The sequence below is a fragment of the Podarcis cretensis genome, assembly GCF_951804945.1.
Source record: "Podarcis cretensis genome assembly, chromosome: 7".
Lineage (NCBI taxonomy): Eukaryota > Metazoa > Chordata > Lepidosauria > Squamata > Lacertidae > Podarcis > Podarcis cretensis.
This window is the reverse complement of record NC_137176.1, coordinates 54817486-54836163: the sequence shown is the minus strand read 5'-3', so window position 1 is coordinate 54836163 and position 18678 is coordinate 54817486. Positions and strand designations below refer to the sequence as shown.

Below are 18678 nucleotides of genomic sequence, written 5' to 3'. Positions count from 1 at the left end.
AAATGTTTTCTCTGCCAACAGCCAGGTCACTTTGCCAGAGTTTGTCCGCAAAGAAAGGAATGGCAAGGAATGGCGGGAGCTGTTGGGGGGGAGGCAGAGGGAGCTAAAGAGCAAGTAAAAGCCAACGCCTGGCTGCCACCATCGGGGCACAGCAGCCAGGCCAAGGAACAGTGAATGTGCCCACGCCAGAACCCCCAAGACCAGCTCTTGTAATAGAGGTGTTGCTAGAGCTGGCAAACGGACACCCACTAAAGGTGAAGGCTCTATTGGACTCAGGCAGCTCCTGCAACTTTATGAGTAAGGAGTTTGCAGCCGAACACCAGATACAGACTATCCCCTTAAATAACACTCTGCAGGTGACCACGATTGATGGGAGGGAGTTGTTGGGAGGAGCTGTTAACCAGCAGACGGTCCCCATGATAATGAGGGTGGCAAGGCACACAGAACGGATAGCGTTTAACATAGCCAACTTGGGGGGAGCACCCATAATTTTGGGAATGAGCTGGCTAGCGCTGCATGATCCGCTAGTGGGATGGCACCAGAGGGTGGTTTCCTTTGGGTCAGCGCACTGCCTGGCATATTGCACGGAGAGGGAGAGCCAAGTAGGCACCCAAGCCATGCTAGCAAGGATGGAAGTAATAGACCCAGGGAGGGTACCACGACAATACGCCAATTTAGCTAACGTCTTCAGCGAAAGAGAAGCAGATAAACTACCCCCACACAGACCCTTTGACTGTCAAATCAACTTACTCCCAGGAGTTGCCAGTGGGCAAGCTGTATGCAATGTCAGACAGAGAGATGCAGGAGTTAAGGGAGTTTATAGACAAAAACCTCAAGCGAGGGTTCATCAGAGAGTCACGAGCGGTGGGGGGTAGCCCAGTGTTTTTTGTGGACAAAAAAAATACAGATAAACCGAGATTGGTCGTAGACATCCGGGCCCTAAATGCTGTGTCCGAACCAGTGGCTTTCCCCATGCCCAGGATTGATGACATTCTGACCAGGGTGAGGAAGGGGAAGATTTTTACCAAGTTGGACCTAAGGGGGGCGTACAACCTGATACGTATGAGAAAGGGAGACGAGTGGAAAACCACTATGTTCACCCCTTTGGGGGACTTTGAATACCTCGTTATGCCCTTCGGCCTCCAGGGGGGGTCGGCCGTTTTTCAATCATTCATGAATCACGTCCTAGGACCATTGCTTTACAAGAACTGCGTGGCGTTCTTAGATGACGTACTAGTGTACGCAGAGAATGAGGAGCAGCATGTGCGAGATGTACGAGAGGTACTGAGCAAACTGCAAGAAAACCAGCTGTGGGTGAAACTGGAGAAGTGTCAGTTTCACGCCAGAGAGGTGGAATTCCTGGGGTACCGGTTGTCAGACAAGGGGCTGGCCATGGATCCTAGCAAGGTTCAAGCGGTACTGGAATGGAAACCACCGAAAACTAAGAAAGACGTGCAAAGGTTCTTGGGTTTCGGAAACTTCTATCGGAAGTTCATCAAGAACTTTGCCCACTTAACGATGCCCATCACGGACTGTCTCAGCAGTAAGAAGAAATTTGTCTGGATGGAAGAAGCGCAGCAAGCGTTTGAAAGGTTAAAGAGGGCGTTCGCTTCGGAAGAACAACTCTTACACGTGGATCTGCAGCAGCCAATGAGAGTGGAGACCGACGCGTCAGACAGAGCGGTGGGCGCCGTGCTCCTACAGCCGGGAAAAGATACGTCAGAATGGAGACCGTGTGCCTTCTTCTCACGGAAGTTGAACAAATCCGAGAGGAACTATACAGTATACGACAGAGAATTACTCGCCATCCATGAAGCGTTTCGGAAATGGTGACACCTGTTGATTGGGGCGCAGCACAAGGTTCAAGTGCGGACAGACCACAAAAATCTAGAATACTGGAGAACGGCCCGAGTACTGAACCAGAGACAAGTAAGATGGGCGCAAGAGTTCTCCAAGTTCAATTTTGAAATTCGTTACGTGCCAGGGCCAGAGAACGTCAGGGCGGATGCTCTCTCCAGAAAACCTGAGTACTTGGAGGGGGAGGGAGCGGCGGAGGAAAGACATATCATCCCCGAGGACCACTGGGTTTGTGGGGCGGCATTGGTGGGGCAAAGAGAACTGGTGGAGGGTACCGAGAACGATGAATACGCCCAAGAAAAGCTCAGGGAACTCAGGGGAACAGGGGAGAACACAGGGGGTTTTGAGGAAAAGAACGGAAAATTGTATTACAAAGGAGCACTCTACATACCAGATGGGGAACTAAGAGGCCGAGTGCTCAGACAGTTACACGACAGCCCCACGGCGGGGCACTTCGGGCAGCACAAAACCATGTGGTTAGTTACCAGGGAGTTTTGGTGGCCCAAGGTAAGGGAAGATGTACGGGAGTATGTCCGGGGATGCGACAGGTGCCAGAGAGCAAAAGGAGAGAGGCGGGTGCCAGCGGGGCTCTTAGAACCCTTACCCACACCAGAAAGACCATGGGAGATGGTATCCATAGATTTTATGACAGATCTGCCAAAATCCAGAGGAAAAACAGCTGTCATGGTGGTGGTGGATCTATTAACTAAGATGTGCCATTTTATAGCCTGCTCACATGCAGTCACAGCGGAAGAAACCGCAAAGTTGTTTGTAAAGCATATTTTCAGGTTGCATGGCGCCCCCTTGAGGGTGGTCAGCGACAGAGGGAAACAATTTACTTCCAGGTTCTGGAGGAAGCTAATGAGCTTGCTGCACGTGGAGGTATGTTTTTCCACCGCCAGACACCCAGAAACAAATGGGCAGGCAGAAAGGGCAAACGGGGTGTTGCAACAATATCTGAGGTGTTATGTAAAGGACAGAGAAAATGATTGGGTAGACAAGTTACCTCTGGCAGAATTTGCCTACAACAACGTGGAGAACGTGTCCACAGGGATGAGTCCCTTTCTGGCAAATTATGGGTGTCATCCTCGGGCATTTCCAGGAGAAGGAGGGGAGAGGTGGAGTGTACCGGCGGCGGAACATTTTGTTGAAGAGATGGAAGCGATCCACCGTCAGCTCCAACTCAACTTAGAGAAAGCCAAAGAAGAATATAAGAAGCAAGCAGACAGAAATAGGAGGGAAGGTGAAACCATAAGGGTGGGTAACCGGGTGTGGCTATCCACCCAAGGACTGCCGTTCAAGGGAGGGTGTAAGAAATTGAGACCCAAACGGTTGGGACCCTTTGAGGTCATACAACAGGTCAACCCAGTAGCATTCAAACTCCGATTGCCCAGTCACATGAAATTGCACCCAGTATTTCACAGGTCATTACTGTCGCCGTACAGAGAGGGACGTGAGTGGGGGGAACATGAGAGGGAGGTCACCCAGACACCCGTCATAGAAGAGAGAGAACGCAACATGGATGTGGCAGGAATCATTGATTCCAGGTGGAAGGGAAATCAGGTGGAATACTTGGTAGAATGGGAGGGGGAGGAAGAGTCAGAAAACACATGGGTACCGGCAGAGGAAGTCAATGACGAGATTTTAATAGAAACGTTTCATCGGCGTTTCCCAAGAAAACCACAACCCGTGGCACAATTTAGGAGGGAACACTTTGGGACTACAGATGAGGAAGGGGAGTTTGAAGGGTTCCCAGAGTCAGGGGTGGAGGAGGAAACAGATTCCGATGAAGGAGAGGAAGACGGGGAAAGAGACGGAAAGCCGTGGCTAGAAGTGTTTGAATCCTCTGATGATGAGAAGAGTTCCTTCCGGGGCTTTCCATCCTTACCGCCAGTAGGAGAAGAGGCGGGAGGGGGTGAAGGGGGCCCTGGGGGGGAGGTGGATGTCAGGGAACTGCCATCGGAAGAACAGGTGGTGGAAAGGCTCCCGGAGAATACCAGAGACACTGCAGCAGAAGAGGGAACCAGTAGGGGGGGAGCAGGAGCTCCAAGGGAAAGGGAGTCGGAGGGGAGGCTCTGGGATACTTCCAGTGAGAACAGTGAGGAGGTAGCAGGACCCCCTTTAGGGACCCCCATCCCTCGCCGGAAACTGTCATGTAGAGAATCCAGGAGACACGTTTCCGTTAAACAGCTTTTATGTTGGAAACGTTTCCGTAGACGCCCACTGTCAGATTCTACCAGCGACTGACGGAGCCATGCCAAAGGGCTCCGCTCAAGGCAGAGATTTACTACACTGAGTAATCTCTGAGGGATCAAGCTTTTACGCACAAGCAGCTCATTATCCCATCACAGATCTAACAAAAACAGCCAACTCAGCTATGAAGCTGGATCTGGTGCCTGCCCCGCAGTAGCACCGCCCACCATGTTGAACACCATCTTATCAGATGTCCTATAGATAAATAACTACACAACTTTCTGAAGACATCCCTGTATCTTATTCCTTTGACAAAAAAGAGGTGTTGGTGACCAGTCTATAGTTGTTGCACTCTGTTTAGGTCTAGATGGAGTGTAGTGATCAGGTGGGATTGCTATGAGGAATTATAACAAATATAGAGTAAGCCATCTGTGTCAGCAATGAAAGCATTGCGTTGTCTGGGTTTAAACTATTTTGATATGATTCTTGATCAATCCACACCTCTGCATCCCTGTTCCATTTCTCTTTCTTCACCAGTCACGTACACTGCCAGTTGCTTCCCCAGGCAGGCATCCTGGGCCATAAAGATCTCACATGAAGGTGATAATGATCGCTGTCCTCCTGGCCATCCTTCTTATCATATATATTGCTTGTTTATCACCTCTGGGGTTGCCAAATGCTCTCCTTTGTAGTTGGAAAGCTCTCTAATGCTTTGCTCCAACCACCCGTTGTCTCTGTGAATGCTCCCACATTGTTGCAACCCCTAAGGTAAAGGTAAAGGTACCCCTGCCCGTACGGGCCAGTCTTGACAGACTCTGGGGTTGTGCGCCCATCTCACTTAAGAGGCCAGGGGCCAGCGCTGTCCGGAGACACTTCCGGGTCACGTGGCCAGCGTGACATCGCTGCTCCGGCGAGCCAGAGCCGCACACGGAAACGCCGTTTACCTTCCCGCTGGTAAGCGGTCCCTATTTATCTACTTGCACCCGGAGGTGCTTTCGAACTGCTAGGTTGGCAGGCGCTGGGACCGAGCAGCGGGAGCGCACCCCACCGCAGGGATTCGAACTGCCGACCTTTCGATCGGCAAGTCCTAGGCGCTGAGGCTTTAACCCACAGCGCCACCTAGCTGCTTTTAAAAATACCATAATATTGTTTCCCCCATCTCAGCCTCTAGATTTCAAGCCTCTCTCTGAGGTCATGCCAAAGGTACTTCCATTCCTAGTGGCACCTTCCTTTGCCAAAGATTTGCCTGGGTCGAATGTAAATTCCATGCCACCTTCTTTGTTGGACCAATGCCTGCAAGGGGCTCAGACCGCAGTGCAAAAATTGGTTATTCCAAATATCGCAGAAGGAAGCAGTGAAGGAAAAATAGCTGACACCTTACCATTATTATCAGTCTGTCCTGTTGTTCAGAATGCACAGGAACAGAGAGCCCGTGAATCATTGCCCTTCGCAGTTTTTAAACAATTGAAGTGAAGTGTGACAGAAAATGGCTTGCATGGCATTCTTGATGGGCTAAGAGGAGCCACTACTTAAATTCCAAACCTTGAAGCCTCTGAAGTTTAAATGAAACAATTGGCTTATGAAAATGAAAATGCTGATTGCAAGACTGCTCTCAAAGCAAGTTATCAGAAGCCAGAAACAGATATTGCTCAAATGAGTAAGCCTTGCCAGAATATTGACACTGAGACTCACAAATCTCCCCTCCTAGCAGCAGCTAGAAACTACAAACATGAGTCTGACCAAACTGCGGGAGGCAGTGGAAGATAGGAGTGCCTGGCGTGCTCTGGTCCATGGGGTCACGAAGAGTCAGACACGACTAAACAACTAAACAACAACAACAAGCAGCAGCTTTGTCTCCTTCAGTTCATCCTGCTAAAGACAGGCAATGCCACAACGGATGGCCTTCCAGCCTGAGTTTAAATGGGAGAACAAACACTGTTGTGCCAGCTGATTGTCAGGATTTTACTGAAGCTAAATTAGCAGAGCCACCTATTGCTTCCAACACAGTTGCTTTTAACACACAGTCTCCTGTGACAGATCTGCGCCATGCCGCTAAGGGCAGTGCTGGTTTGAATCTAATGACAGCAGAACTTGCTAATTTCAGTTCCAGTGCCCTATGGTGGTTTATAAAATTAAGACATAGCATACAGGCCTGATTCCACCTCAGACAGTGAGACTTATTCTTCATCACCTGTTGCAGACTGTTTTTTCTCCTTTCCTCCCTCAACTTAAAATTCCTAATGAATTTACTTTACAGCAGTTGCAGAGTTTTGGGGTCAATTCATACGAGTGATTTTCCTTGATACAATGTTTTCACCTACAGGACTACTTTTTTTCCCCAGAAGCTGCTGACAGAATAGTGATTTTAAAGTGGCTACATTTGCCTAACACTGGATTTGATATTGCTGTTTGTTATTTGCTTTTTTTCTAAAGAGTTCTTCTCTTTCCTATCAGTTTGCATTTACTGATTAACTTGGGATAGTTTATTTTAACCCTCCTAAAGATTCACGCCTAGTTTTAATTCAACAGGTACCCTGGAAATTGGTTTCTGTCCAAAGGCAGGTTCCTATTCAACACCTCTAGAGTGTTTTAACATAAGGATTCTGAAAATAACTGGCATATTTTTTGCAGCTAATCAGGAAACTGACAGAGACTAGCCTACACTTTCACTGCATTTTGTGATTTTTGTGTGAAGTGGGATATCTTTTTAGCACATTTGGCTAATTCCTATCCTTCTCCTATGCTAGATTTTAATCTACTCTTTGTTTTTGACACTGAAAAATCTCTTGACAAATAGAATTTCACCTTTCTATGCTGCTCATGTTTACTCTCACGGTTGCTCCCATACAGAATTCAAAGATATAATTTCAGAAGGAAATCAACATGCTGATTCTGCTCTGAAATCCTTCTGTCCATTATTTTCTAATGTACTTGATAGCCATGCATTTTTTCATAAGGGAATTATGCAGCTGATAACATAATTTTTTCATTCCTTTGACACAAGTTAAGGATATTGTTGATGGAGGTCCTTCCTGAGCGTTAACTTCTGTTAACTTTACCTTAAATTAACTGTTTCTTGATGTAAAAGGAAAAAGTCTGGAAGGGACTCAGCAGATTGGGAGATAACATCCCTCTGGAAATTTGTGGTTTTTAATCTGCCTTTTAGTAGGTTCTAAGTGGTTTTAATGGATTTTGGTAGGTTTTAGCTCTTCTTCAATTGATTCATGAAGGGACTAGTGAAGATTGGAGACCTGTTTGCTTTTTGTTTTTCAGCTTTATTTGCCTTTTATATGGCATGGATATTTGTCTTCATTGCATCTATGACTGAATTGCAGACAGAGAACTTCATGACACAGCATTTTTGTGGATAAGGAAGGTCAGCTACTTTATAAATCCTCATAAATCTTGAGAACCTGGTGATAAAGCATTGTGGTGGGGGGGGGGAGAGTGAAGAGTAATGGTCTTTACAAGACTCCAAAAAAGAAAATTAGAACAAACTAACCATGTCAAACAAATTAAATAAGGCAAGGCTATCAAATTATTTCTCCCCTGTTGATCAAACCCCTTAATGCAGGAAATACTACTACTCCGTCACAACGAATACCACTCCCCTCAAAAATAGAGTAAAACAGATCACCATATGTGTATGTGATTATTGCTCTAAATTAAAGAGAATTAAAGAGAGAGGTCCAATGGAAAAGCTTTTCCTGATGTAACGCTAGGATTTAATATTGTAAACAGAACATGTTATCAAGGTTTACGTATTGCAGGATATCTTGCAAGCACATCTTGACCCCATAACTTACATTTAATTAAAAAGGGCCACGACTTCCCAGAAGCAGCCTCCACAAGCGCTCCCTCTTTTTCACAATGCTTTGTTTCCTCATTCAGATGGCACACCCACCAGAGTCTCTTTAAACCACCACATAAAGGGTCAAGTCTCCATAGGGGTGAAAATTAGCCAACGAAAAAGTGCACCAGACAAGCCTTCTGCTGCTCCCAGAGAGGTGACTGAAGTAAAGGCAATTTAGGCTTACCAGGAATGTAAGTAAACGTTTTTGTTCATAGAATCATAAAATGTAGAGTTGGAAGGAGCTCCAAGGGTCATCTAGTTATCCCAACAAAGTCTCTCAGCCAATTTGAAACCATACTGGACCCTGCTTCGTTTGCAAATGTGCTAGAACCTAAATAAAAAATACATAGCAAACGGAGGTTCTGTCCCCGCCCCATGGTAGAAAGTACCCGATATATTTCTTTTTTACAAAAACCGGCAGTCTCCTGCTTAAGTACGTAGGCGCAAACAGCTCGAGGCAGCCTCACCTGCGACCGCAGACTCATCCGCAAGACTGCGAAGCTCCTTTTAACACCAGCGCGACTCCTCCCTAGCAGACGCTTCGAGCTTGAGGCTACCTTCACCGACAACCTGCTGCGAACAGCAGCAGCCGAGCCCCTCGGAAGAAAGCGCCGGTGAGGATCTCTGGCGGCCGATACCCATTTCCTCGTGTCCTCCTCCTCCTCCTCCCCTTCCGCCCTCCGCTAGCGACGGACGAGGTAACCGCAGAGTTGAGGCAGAAGGGCGCAGGGAGCTCCCGGGTCCCGCTGCGAAGCGCCCACGTGAGGAGCTGAGGACGTCCCGTGTGAAGGAAGCTCGGCGCGCAGAAGAGCCTGAGAGGAGGCGAGGCGAGGGTAAAGCGCGCGAGCGGAGCAGGAGGGAGGGGAGCGGTTGATGGGGGGGGGAGGCGAGGGAATGGGGGAGCTGCTGTGGCTATGTTGTTGTTGTTGTTTAGTCGTTTAGTCGTGTCCGACTCTTCGTGACCCCATGGACCAGAGAACGCCAGGCACTCCTGTCCTCCACTGCCCCCTGCAGCTTGGTCAGACTCATGCTGGTAACCTCGAAAACACTATCCAACCATCTCGTCCTCTGTCGCCCCCTTCTCCTTGTGCCCTCCATCTTTCCCAACATCAGGGTCTTCTCCAGGGAGTCTTCTCTTCTCATGAGGTGGCCAAAGTACTGGAGCCTCAGCTTCACAATCTGTCCTTCCAGCGAGCACTCAGGGCTGATTTCCTTCAGAATGGAGAGGTTTGATCTTCTTGCAGTCCATGGGACTCTCAAGAGTCTCCTCCAGCACCATAATTCAAAAGCATCAATTCTTCGGCGATCAGCCTTCTTTATGGTCCAGCTCTCACTTCCATACATCACTACTGGGAAAACCATAGCTTTAACTATACGGACCTTTGTTGGCAAGGTGATGTCTCTACTTCTCAAGATGCTGTCTAGGCCTGTCATTGCCCTTCTCCCAAGAAGCAGGCGTCTTTTAATTTTGTGGCTGCTGTCACCATCTGCAGTGATCATGGAGCTCAAGAAAGTAAAATCTCTCACTGCCTCCATTTCTTCCCCTTCTATTTGCCAGGAGGTGATGGGACCAGTAGCCATGATCTTCGTTTTTTGATGTTGAGCTTCAGACCATATTTTGCACTCTCCTCTTTCACCCTCAATAAAAGGTTCTTTAATTCCTCCTCACTTTATGCCATCAAGGTTGTGTCATCTGCATATCTGAGGTTGTTGATATTTCTTCCGGCAATCTTAACTCCGGCTAGGGATTAATCTAGCCCAACCTTTCGCATGATGAAATCTGCATATAAGTTAAATAAGCAGGGAGACAAAATGCAGCCTTGTCGTACTCCTTTCCCAATTTTGAACCAAACAGTTGTTCCATATCCAGTTCTAACTGTAGCTTCTTTCTCAGAAAGAGATTTCTCAGGAGACAGATGAGGTGATCAGGCACTCCCATTTCTTTAAGAACTTGCCATAGTTTGCTGTGGTTGACACATCAAAGGCTTTTGCATAGTCAATGAAGCAGAAGTAGATGTCTTTCTGGAACTCTCTAGCTTTCTCCATAATCCAGCGCATGTTTGCAATTTGGTCCAGCCGCTTCATCAGCTCTGGATCTACTTGTACTTGCCCTCCGCTCTTCCCCAGTAGCATGTTGGACGCCTTCCGACCTGAGGGGCTCATCTTCCAGCGTCATAACTTTTATATGCCTGTTTTCTTTGTCCATGGAGTTTTCTTGGCAGGGATACTGGAGTGGTTTGCCGGTTCCTCCTCCAGGTGGATCACGTTTGGTCAAAACTCTCCACTATGACCTGTTCATCTTGGGTGCCCTGCTCGGCATAGTTCATAGCTTCTCTGAGTTCTTCAAGCCCCTTCGCCACGGCAAGGCAGTGGTCCATGAAGGGGAGGCAGTGATCCATGAAGGGGCTGTGGCTATGGAGCTGAGCAACTCTGAGAGGGCTGCTGCGTCACTCAGTCGCCCTCCCCCAACACACACAACTAGGGGACCTCCAGGTGTTTGGGACCCTGGCGTCTGTCAACTTTTACCCAACCCTCATTCCTTTCCCCAAGCCCTCAGGGTCACTCAGCCTTCTAGCACCGCCTTGGGTCTTCCTTATTCTCCCATGTAGACCTTTTCCTATTGTGAAGGGGAGATCCACTTCAGGGCTCCCCCAGAATGCCCCATTGGGGGACTTCTGCTGGGTGGTGCTGAAGAGCCCACCAGAGGCACCTGGCCCACCCACGTGCTCTGAGGACAGAAAATGGAACTCTGTGCTACTTGGGTGCTGCTGGCTTCACTCTGAAGCTAGGAGGACAAGTTGGGGGGGGGGACTTTTCTATCCTATCTAGTCCATTGCAAAGAGGAACTACACTGTTAAGTCTCCAGCCCTGAACTTAAGACACAGTGGGCACTTGCACCCAGGGGGTGCCACATGCTGGGGGAAGGCAGGCACATGTGCCAAAGGAGCATTTACCTGGGAGTAAGCTTCCTTTTGCACAGTAGCACTTGCTCTTGAGTAAATATGCAGAAGGCAGCACTGTGAATATGTATAGGATTAAAATGATTTTGGATATGAGGTCCAAGCTATGCTTCTAGGCAAAAGAAATTTACTGGGTTACCATTCAGTACCTGCTACATGGTGATAGTTACAACATCCTGGCACATTTGCTCACAGTATTGTGTGCCTGCTGCACATCCCCTCCTTAATCAACTGGACTCTACATATTGTTCTACCATCTATGGTGCAGAGAACTAGTGTTCACAGCCTCAGGCGAGACATGTGATGTAGATTGCCTGGTGTAGTTCTTGGGCAAGACAATTTGATTGTATTGCTAGTATCTCTAGAACAGGAGGAATATTTAGCAGCTCACAACTGGTTTTTCTGGAATGAAGAGATGCTTCAAGTTTTTTTTGAGGAGACTACAGTTTGTGGTAGAAAGGGTTTCACATTGTTTTATTCTTTTTCTTAAAAAACCCCCCAGGACATTATTAGTGTGAATAAATGCTACATACAACTATGACATACTCTACATGCCTTAAGTATCTGATGGAAGAATGGATTTTTCTTGAATATCTCCCATATGTGATCATCTGTTTGGTAGTGCTGGTGTTTATCAACATCCTGTTATTTTTTACAATTCCTGCATGTTTGCTGCTTCTTCTTTACCTTTCTTCTTTGGTCCTCTTCATCTATGAGAGGACACATAAACTAAAAGAAGCTTATTCCAGTAAAGCATGGGATGGTGCACGACTAATTATAACATTCATGTGGGATAGACTTGGAAGATATTTGAATGGTAAGCATGTTTCATCTTCATCTTCTGATTTGTATGTTGCCTTTCCTTAATTAAAACCTTGCTCAAGGCAACTTACAACATGAGAATATTTACCATAATTACAAACATAACAAAACTAGTTATCAACGTTTAGCGCTGCTCAGCCCTTGCCACCAGACAAGCGCTCATGTGCAGGGCAGGGGTGAGGTGAAGGAGGGTCAAGAGTATTGTCCGCGTTCTCTTGCAGCCAGGTGTTGCATGCTGGGTGGGAAAGGGGCACAGAGAGTGCCCTTCACCCTCTGCTTCCCAGACCTTGCCACCGCTGTGCCGGCACTCACACAATGGGCAAGGGCAGGGCGTGGATAGTGTGTCATTTGAGGGTTCACAACCCCCCAAATTGTGGTCTCGGGGCAATGGCTCCCTTGGCACCTCACACTACACCACTGGAATCTACTATAGTTCAGTTACCCATTCAGAATTACTTAATCTGAAATAACAACTCTTTTGCACTTTGTATTCCAAACAGGTTACGAACTACATGGCATAGAAAACCTACCAGATGGACCAGGCCTTATAATATTTTACCATGGAGCAATTCCTATAGATTATGGTTACTTTTTATCCAAACTTTTTCTTCTGAAGCGCCAAAGTTGCTATACAGTAGCTGATCGTTGTGTTTTCAAACTTCCAGGTGATGTTCTTTGTTAATTTAAAACTGATTTCAGGTAATGTGTGTAATACTAAAATATACCCCATTTTCCCCAAATGGTGTTAGGAAGCTTCAGCCTTTTGCAGCATCAGTTTTCTAGTGAGGAGCGGTTAATGGAGACACAGGTTAGTAGGTTGCTAACTACCAACCATCAAAAGTTTTCTCTGCTCGTTTCAGGAAGCATTGCCTAGTCATCAGTGGTCATGAAAAAGCATCTTATATCATTAAATTAAAGAAACGAACAGAGGGAGTTAGAATCTGCTGGATGAGGCCAATGGCCCATCTACTCCAGCATCCTGTTCTCACAGTGGCCAGTCAGGTGCCTAAGAGAAGATCCAAGCTTGTGCAGGATCACTCTCCCCACTTGTGATTTCCAGAAACTGGCAAGATTTTATCTATCATCAAAATGGCAAAATCTATAAATTTATCTCTGCTTAGCATCAGGGGTAATGCTGTTTACACTGGCTAGATAAGTCCTTCACTAGATTAGGCACTTTTAATGCCTAGCATTAAATATTTGAAGCACAAGATTCAGTGTTGTGAGTATGGGGGTTTAGCCTGCTTGATGCCTGAGTCCCTTCTGAGTTCCTGGGGTCCTAGATCCAGCAAGGGTTAAAATGAAGGATTCCATTGTTGAACTAGCTGGGCAAGCTTTTGGATGAGTTAATGGCCCTTAGTGTAGCAAGGGAAATTGCTCTATGCCAGAGAGCAAATTGGTGGGTCCTTGGCCAATGGAAAACAAGCCTTTAATGAAAGGTTCTATGCCAGGTCCCCAGGTCATGTGACTGAGTGGACTGGGCTTAAGATCCAGTCTAAGTTCTCCGCTCCCTATCCCACCACATCCTCAGAACACCCTTTTTGGGGTGACTTTCAAAAGCCTTTGCTCAGTCAGTCTCAGTTCAGCCAGGATGAGCAAGTTATGCTGGCATATCTTCAGCTGAGCCAGGTTTGGGGCTGTTTATTTGTTTATGTTTTCTTGTTTATATTTTATAGGTTTAAAAAACTTAGGTGCTGTAATGTGGCTTTTACCTGGTACACAGCAAGAGTGTGTAAATGTTCTAAAAAATGGTCATCTGCTGGGAATTTCACCAGGGGGAGTTCGAGAAGCACTATTTAGTGATAAATCATACAAACTTATATGGAAAAATCGGAAAGGTTTTGCTCAAGTGGCTATAGATGCCAAAGTGGTAAGTACTATTCATATATGATTATACATTTGGACACTTCTGAATGCATATATGTTATCAAACAAAATAAGAAGCTAAACAGCTAGAAGACATGTTATGTTTTTTAACATAAAAATGTTGTTAATCAATAATCTAAAATTATAATTTTCATGTGCATGGGATTCACTTAATATAACTAAGATCCATGCTGTAAAATGAAGTAATAGCGATCTACCAAACAATTATATTTAAACTATTATCTGTGGTTATGCCTGTTATCTGCAGAGAAGATCCAAGATGCCTAAGTATCAGTCTGTAACTGATTTCAGGGCTCGAGGCCACTGTCCTTCTGAAGTAACTTGATTATTAAGGGGATCAGGACGCGCTGGTCCTTCAATTTGCATTAATTCTCATTTCTCGGTCTATAAGATCCACCTTGTGAAGATAAATCTCCAGTCTCTAAAAGAATCTTTTGAGGAGTTTTCCCATGTAAATATCACATAAATTAATGATTGCTGCATGCAAGCACTACTATTGTGACCTCTGTTTTCTTCAGAACAAAAGGAAGACTACAAGGCACTAGTTAAATTTCAAACTTCAGCTCTGAATATCTTTATTGACTTGATTAAACCTTCTGAGTAAGTGATATGCTTTTTAGCAAGGCAACTTAAAATATTTGAACCTATGTACTTTTTATAGTTAATACGCTACAGTACAGAGAAACTATGGCCCTCCAGTTGTTTAGTTGAATTCTAACTTCTACAAGCCCCACCCTGCGTGGTCAGAGGTCAGGGTGGATGGGAGTTGCAGACCATCAAAATATGGAAGGCCACATCTTCCTGGTCCTACACACAGCTGTTCTGTACATTTCAGAGTTAAATAGTGGCACACTAGAAATTCAAATTAAATCCAGACATGTGGAAAATTAAGCATCTTAAAAAAGTATCTTTCTGCTTCAAGAAGTGCTTTGAGCGGTGAGAAATAACTGATTAAAACATACCCATTTGGAATACTGTAAAAATGTATGATATAATTCTGCAGAAGTCCGGCCCTTTGGAATCCCATTCTAGTGCGGGAGAGAAAAAAATGGTAAAACATTTTAAATGAAAACAATGGGTCTTAATTTCATTTTATTGTCTTCTGCTCTTGAAAGTGCTAATTGAAGTCTTCTGCTCTTGAAAGTCAGGAAGTGCTAATATTGACTGAATCTAGAAAGTTACAACTACCCGATAGACAAAGATCATCATATTTTTAAAGGATATTTCCATTTCATAATTAAAAGATTGATTCTTGTTTTTTAAAAAAAGTATGTTGCAACATGAAGCCTAGTAGTATTTGTACATTCATACCTCGGGTTACAGACGCTTCAGGTTGTGCATTTTCGGGTTGCGCACCGCGCTGAACCCAGAAGTACCGGAATGGGTTACTTCTGGGTTTCGGCACTCGCGCATGCACAGACGCACTAGATCACGCTTTGCGCATGTGCAGAAGTGGCAAATTGCGACCCTCACAAGTGCAAACGCGGCGCTGCACATTGTGAACGCTGTGGGTTGCGAAGGTGCCTCCTGCACTTTTCACGTTCGCAACCCGAGCGTCCACTGTATTGTAAACCGCCCTGTGATCTTTGGATGGACAGTATAGAAATTTCATAGATAATAATAATAAATAATAGTATCAGGTTAGAATGGAGAGAAGATTTTTCGTTAAAGAGAGCACAGGTTATAACAAATAAAGGTATCATGTACACTTCAGCCACTGATGTTAAGTTTTACCAGTTTTGCAAAACTTGCTTCAAAACTTGAGAAAGCCACACTACAAAAGAGGTGTTTGCTAATATGCCATGGGAAATGTTTGTGTGTCATCAGTTCTATTAAAAATGACAGTCTGTCTCAGGACATCCAGCATTCACTGTACATGCTACCTTCTCTATCTTTTAGCTCTCAAAAGTCTCGCATTGCCATCTTAGCTGATTTCTTGTTGCCATAGCCTCAACTACCAGAGTAGCCTGGGAGGATGCAGGCATTTGTTTCTGAAAATAATATATGACCTGTAAAAAAAGGCCCAAGCTGTTCACCATTTCCCTATTTTTCACATATTTATAAACAACAAAAATCCCCTGTGCTGCAAACAGAACAATCTGACAGTCCAAAAGCAACACAATAGGCTAATAATATGATTACAACACTTTTATATCACTACTGAATTGTATCTTAATTTACAATCAGATAACATACAATATATACATGGTGACACCAACTAATATGAGTTAAGAAAATGTCCCAAAGTAAGGGATTTTTTGGCTAGTATAACATCACAAAGAATCACTCAAGCTTGAGGCAACATGCCTTCCAAGGTAAGTGTAAAGTCAGGCAAAGCACAACATATGCAGTGTTTTGCAGGGAATTTGTTGAAGCATGTTGGTGCACCAAAAACAGCAGTCAGATTGTCACATATCTACGGCATGGTCTTCATATGACAAATGGTTACATAAAATGTCTACCTTAGGAACACGCATTACCTGACCAAAAGAGCCAAGGCTCCCCACCCACATGAAGAGGGCGGGAGATTATTCCTGCTCCTTTATCTAGTCTAGCAAAGCAAGTTTCATGTGATGTCATCACATTAGCAAGTTTTGCAACCACTTGGCCAACCTTTGCAGAACGAGGGAACTTGCAACATGCCATATCATGTCTTTGAGCCTCAATGTGCAGTTTATAGAAGCTTTAGAAGGGGAAGAAGAATAAAAAAGAGAAGGGAAAGTAGAACTTTTGGTGAGGAGAGCAAAACAAGACTCCGAAAAGGGTCAATAAGTTGAGCTTAAATCCTGACAAGACAGAAGCACTGTGGGTGAGCCATTCCTGTGTTTGGGAGACTGGTTGTGTTTTGGATAGGGTTGCAGTTCTGCTACATATTCTGGGGGGTACTTCAAGATCCAGCTAGGGTAGGAGTGATGTTTATCCACTTATGTTGGTCTGTTGTCTGTGACCGTTCCTGAATTGGGGTAGCTTGACTACAATTTTGAAACATTGGCAATTTTGACTATATAATATTGTAATGCACTATTTGTAGGACTACCCTTGAGGTTGGTTCAGAAATTGCAGCAAGTGCAGATTTCTAGAGCCTGGTTGCTGGCATCTAACAGTTGTGTTGAGGAAGCCACTGGCTACTAGTATGGTACCAAGTAGGACTGAGCAATATCTGGTTTTCAATATTGTGATATTTCACCAGCTAAACATTTGTTATATACTGATCTATCACAATGTATGAAATAAGGATGCAGCTATGTAGAGCCTTCATGATTCCCCCGCATTGTTATTCGCATATTTTGGAGCAAAGGTAGACTGTAAGAGTGGTTTGCCAGCTGGGTGGGAACTTACAGAATTCCTTTCTGGTAGCATCAGCTATCTGTGTGTATATTTATTCTCAAGATAAAGACTGAACTTTAAATATGCTAACTTAAACTATCATCTTTTCTCTCCTCCCTTAGCCCATCATTCCAATGCATACACAAAATGTTCGGGAAGGATTTAGGATCTTTGGACGAACAAGTAAGGCGTGCAGATATTTAGCTTGTACTTTTAAAATGTTGTGTTCTCCAGCCTGCAGCTCAGTGCCTGCTTCAAAAGACTTGCATAGCACTTCCTTACGCATGAAAATAAATCCTGTTCATTAAACAGAGTGGGGAAGCTTTTGCTAATGCGTTTGTTGGAGCAGCAAGCTCACATGCATGCTAGGAGCTTCATGGTGGGTCTGGACATTTGTTTTAATTTTGGGACTAATGTGGACTTCTCGTTTTAACTTAAAATCTTTAAAAACTATTCCTTCTCCTTAAGTACTGGGAGTCATCACATCTTGGCTATGGGCAGAGTCAATTGGTCAGGATAACACAGGCAGGGCTAGGAAGCTTTTCCAACCAGCCCTGGACCTCACTGTTGAGCTCACCAGAAGAAGATAACAGCCAGTGTTTTCTTTTTGCTTCCCTTTAATTTGAAGGTGTTCAATGCAGAAACATTTTTCTCAGGAAAGAGAATAAGCAGAATATACTGCATGGCTCCACCACTTTCTCCTCACAGCTGAGAAAGGTGTTTTCTTGGGGCACAAGCCAAGTGTTCAAGTGGCTTTCTGCCTCCTTCTGCCAGCCCACACTTGCAGGGAACAAGCCAGCCTCAATACAAAGTGGCCAATAGGTTCTCTTTCCCTCCTTTGTCCTAAGCAGGGAATGAACCGCTGAGTAAGGGAGCCAGCTGGTTGGCCATCTTTTGCATTACCTCAGCAGCCACAAAAACCTCATCTCATAGCACCTAGTGCCCATGGATGCACAGAGAGCAGAGGAAATTAGTGGGTAATTCCCTTAAAAAGTTGGGGGGGGGCTTTCTTGTTTTACACCTTTATTTTTAAACTAAAAACTATGAAAAGCAACAAAGTTGGCTTCTGCCTGCTTTACCTCGTTACCTGAAAGAGGCAGAGCCCAAACACTTTGGAGAAAGATAGCTCATTCTCTCTCCTTCTGAAAAAGCAAATTCCCTTTTACCTTATGTGATATGGGACTGGAATGTGGCAAGAGCTAAATAGTAGTACTGCTATTGATCTCAGCGGAATATAGCTTTGAAGAGTTTAGTATCAATTAAAGCTCTAGCTAAAACCTTTATAGCAGGGGTCAGAAAACCTTTTCTGCAGTGGGCTGGTCCCCTGTCCCTCTGACCTTGTGGGGGGCTGGACTATATTTTGAAAAATAATAATGAACAAATTCCTATGCCCCACAAATAACCCAGAGATGCATTTTAAATAAAAGTACACATTCTCCTCATGTAAAAACACACTGATTCCCGGACCGTCTGCCGGTTGGATTTAGGTGATTGGGCCGGATCTGGCCCCTGGGCCTTAGTTTGCCTACCCATGCTTTATAGCTTTTTGAGCTTAAACATACATGATTTGAATGTACAAAAGTATTAAAGATGTGTATAAACCTGTGCCTTTGGAATACGATTGATAAGATTCAGATTAAAAATGAATGTACATATGGATATCCCAAAAACATTGAATTCAGAAAATGGTCTCAGGCATGCAGAACCCTTCACATATGTACAATGCTGCGTATTTACCAACAGATGTTGTTTTAATTTCTGAAGAGCTACTTTCTTGAT

The 18678-nt window shown here is 45.0% G+C and overlaps 1 protein-coding gene and 1 long non-coding RNA gene across 2 annotated transcripts in view; one reads left to right on the top strand and one right to left on the bottom strand.

The window, feature by feature from the left end:
* The window catches only part of LOC307219880, a 47677-nt gene extending 39160 nt beyond the window's left edge, over positions 1-8517 (bottom strand). Inside the window, exon 1 of the long non-coding RNA XR_013840632.1 lies at positions 8371-8517. This is a non-coding gene — a long non-coding RNA (uncharacterized lncRNA). The remainder of the gene's footprint in view (positions 1-8370) is intronic.
* A 1771-nt stretch (positions 8518-10288) lies between these two features.
* Positions 10289-18678, top strand: part of LOC307219573 (uncharacterized protein) — a 47918-nt gene continuing 39528 nt past the window's right edge. Inside the window, exons 1-4 of the mRNA XM_079982817.1 lie at positions 10289-11680; positions 12186-12350; positions 13362-13555; positions 17022-17082. Of these exons, the coding sequence (XP_079838943.1) occupies positions 11386-11680; positions 12186-12350; positions 13362-13555; positions 17022-17082 (715 nt within the window). The 5' untranslated portion in view covers positions 10289-11385. The remainder of the gene's footprint in view (positions 11681-12185; positions 12351-13361; positions 13556-17021; positions 17083-18678) is intronic.